The following is a 2,963-nucleotide window of genomic DNA, read 5'->3' on the forward strand; positions in this document are numbered from 1 at the left end:
ACACACACACACATATACACTTATAATAATCAATAATCGCAATTGAAATAATTTAAGAAAAAATATAATGATATAATTAAATATCAATTATTGCAATATGTTATTACGCTTTATTATCGTTAAATTTACTCTTTAGCTAATAATATTATGTAAGAGATAATATTATATGAGAACAAAGTCAACGTGTTCTGGGTTCAATCTCATATACATTTCTCATTCCCTGTATACTTTGATTTTACAAGAGAACGACTGGAAAGTTAAAGATTGTGAATGAAGGAATATGAGACAAAAACAGTAACTTGTTTGAGGACCCATATTTTAGTAAAATATTTTAGTAAAATATTAGCTAATAATACTAATTGAGAATTATAGCAAAGATACTTACTTTAACGTTCCTTTCATCACTAGATTTAGCACGCAACTCAGCAGCAGAAAGAGCTTCCATTACTTTCCAGTTTTTTGTGCGTAATTCCTATAGTAGAGAAAAGCCGAAAAATAGAAAAGTAGAGAAATGTATATATATTTATAAGCTATATTATTATAATAGATTATAATCAAATTATATATTTTTCATAGAATATAAAATCAATTTACACAAGAGAAATTTGTATAGTAATAGCAATAGTAAAAAATGTATAAACGTTACACAGAAAAATAATAATTAAATTCGGACTATATAACAAATATAGTTTATAACATCAAATAAAATAAAAAGCATTTTAAATTAATACACGAAAAAAACTTACATTATTTTTAGATTTTTGGATCTCCAAAGCTTCTTCTAATTGTTTAATAAAATGTTGATCTTTGTCTGCATTACTTTCTAATACATGTAATCGTTCATCCAGCTTATTAAACTCTTTTTCTTTGTGCGTTAACTCAGTTGTTAATTTTTCTAGTAGAACTTTTTCCTCTCTGGATTTTTCGAAAATAAATATTTTATAGGAATTAATTAAATAAAATATAACATTATATATATCTAACGGAAAAGTTATCGATGCAATTAAATTCATACGATTAAAAATTAAGCATGATATTAAATAAATATTTATATAATTATGTATATGTATATACATACAAATTAGCATGTTGAGATTCAGTAGCAGTGGCTAATATTACGTCCGTATGGATTTTGTTATCCTCTTGCTGCTGTTGAAGCTCTCTTTGTTTCTCTATAGCACTCGCAAGCTGTATATATAAGACATATTGTTTTAAAATTTTTGTTTCATATTTAATATCTCATATACTAATATTAATAACTTTTGATGCAACATACAATTGTTAAAAAAAAAACTAAATAATACCTCAGTATGCAGTCTATCGTTTTCTTCTTGTAGTTTCATAATTCGAAACTGTTCGTCTGCTATTTTTTTCTCATTGCTCTGTAGTCTATTTAATTCGGTTTGCAAAGCTTTTAATTCGTTCACCATTTCACTGGATTCCTTAAGTTGAATATGAACCATATTCAATTCCTTACGTGAATTTGCCAATTCTTCTTGGAGTGTATATACCTCATTTTGATACTTATTTGCGTCATTTTTCGTTTCATTTAAACTATCTTCCGTCCTTTCAAAATCAATCTTTAGCATATCTAATTTCTTTTGTACAGAATTCAATTCAGATTCCATACGTGTAACTTGCATGCCAGATTGTTGCAAATCATTTTGTACAATATAAAATTTGTCCTGTGATCTTTTTAGTTCGTCCTCTTTGTTACTCAATGCATTTTTCAAGGTTATAATTTCGGCTGCTTCTGATTTAGCTTCATTCATCGTAGCTGACAATTCAGATTTTAATTTTATTAATTCTGTTTGAGTCTTGCTAAGTTCTACCTTTAAAGTAGACATTTCATTGGCTTCATTTTTCGCATGATTTAATTCTGCCTGCAGTGAATTTACTTGCTTCTGCAATTCTTGTTCATGCCGATGTGCGCTTTTCAATCTATGATCTAAGTCGGCGTGCGCACGATGAGATTCCTAAAAATTATCAAGAAAACTTAATATATTGATAGAAAATGGTTAAACTTACTTAAGAGTATCAACAAGGGATTACGATTCTCACCTCAAGTTGCCTAGCAATATCTTGTAGTCGATCGTTTGTTTCCTTGAAGTGTTGTAATTGTCCTTCCGAATGCATCAACTGACCTTGCATTAGTCCTAATTGCTGACGTAACATCTCTATCTCTCCGGAACTACTCTCGCAAGTCGCTTGCAGTTCATTTTGTAGATCCTGCATCTCTACGTGTTTCTGAGCCAATTGCGATTTCAATGTATTCTCAGTTTCGCGCATTTGAGCGAACTGCACTTCCATTTGTTTTCGCTGCGCCATTAACTCTTGCTGCAAGTGGCCCTGAGTTTGTCCCTGATCTTCTTGTAATTTGTGAATTATTGTGGCATCCTCGTTCACTTTAGTCTGCAATTGTTCGATCTGTCTAGCAAAACCTTGTTTCTCTGCAACATGACTTTCCAAAATATGTTGCATTCGAGTATGCAATGTCTGAGTCTCTGTGATTTTCGCGTTCAAAGATTCCTCGAGTTGTCTAGTAGTTGCTAATAGTCTAGATCTCTCCGTATTAAATTCAGCTCGCAATTCCTTCAGTTTGTTTTGAAAGGCCACGCTCGCTTCGTGTTCATCAGTCAGTGCTTTTTCTTTTTCCGCCAATTGTTTTTTCAATTTAATAACGGGGTCGGCACGACCTTCTGTCCACTCAGAATGTTCTAATGGATTGTCCTGCTGTTTATTCAAGAGGTGATTCGTGAGGATCTGTATTTCAGATCGACTAAGTTCTGCCTTCTGAATACATAGCATCAATAGTTCAACATTAACAGCATCTCCATCTAAAAAGTTTTATGTTAAAAATATCAAGTATTAAAATTAAATATTGAAATTTTTAATAAATTTATATACTTAATTTAATAAATTTGTATATACTTTGCGATGAAAACCTTATATATATATATATA

The 2,963-nt window shown here is 30.4% G+C and overlaps 1 protein-coding gene across 5 annotated transcripts in view; it reads right to left on the reverse strand.

Moving 5' to 3' along the window:
* LOC108692981 (kinectin-like) overlaps window positions 1-2,963 on the reverse strand; it is a 17,395-nt gene that overhangs the window by 8,665 nt on the left and 5,767 nt on the right. For all 5 annotated transcript variants that reach the window (XM_018201587.1, XM_018201589.1, XM_018201588.1 and 2 more), the window contains 5 exons: window positions 2,062-2,837; window positions 1,305-1,976; window positions 1,079-1,188; window positions 747-915; window positions 386-472 (listed from right to left, as the gene is read on the reverse strand). In XM_018201587.1, coding sequence (XP_018057076.1) covers window positions 386-472; window positions 747-915; window positions 1,079-1,188; window positions 1,305-1,976; window positions 2,062-2,837 — 1,814 coding nt within the window. The remainder of the gene's footprint in view (window positions 1-385; window positions 473-746; window positions 916-1,078; window positions 1,189-1,304; window positions 1,977-2,061; window positions 2,838-2,963) is intronic.

The sequence above is a fragment of the Atta colombica genome, unplaced genomic scaffold (assembly GCF_001594045.1).
Source record: "Atta colombica isolate Treedump-2 unplaced genomic scaffold, Acol1.0 scaffold83, whole genome shotgun sequence".
Taxonomy (NCBI): Eukaryota; Metazoa; Arthropoda; class Insecta; order Hymenoptera; family Formicidae; genus Atta; species Atta colombica.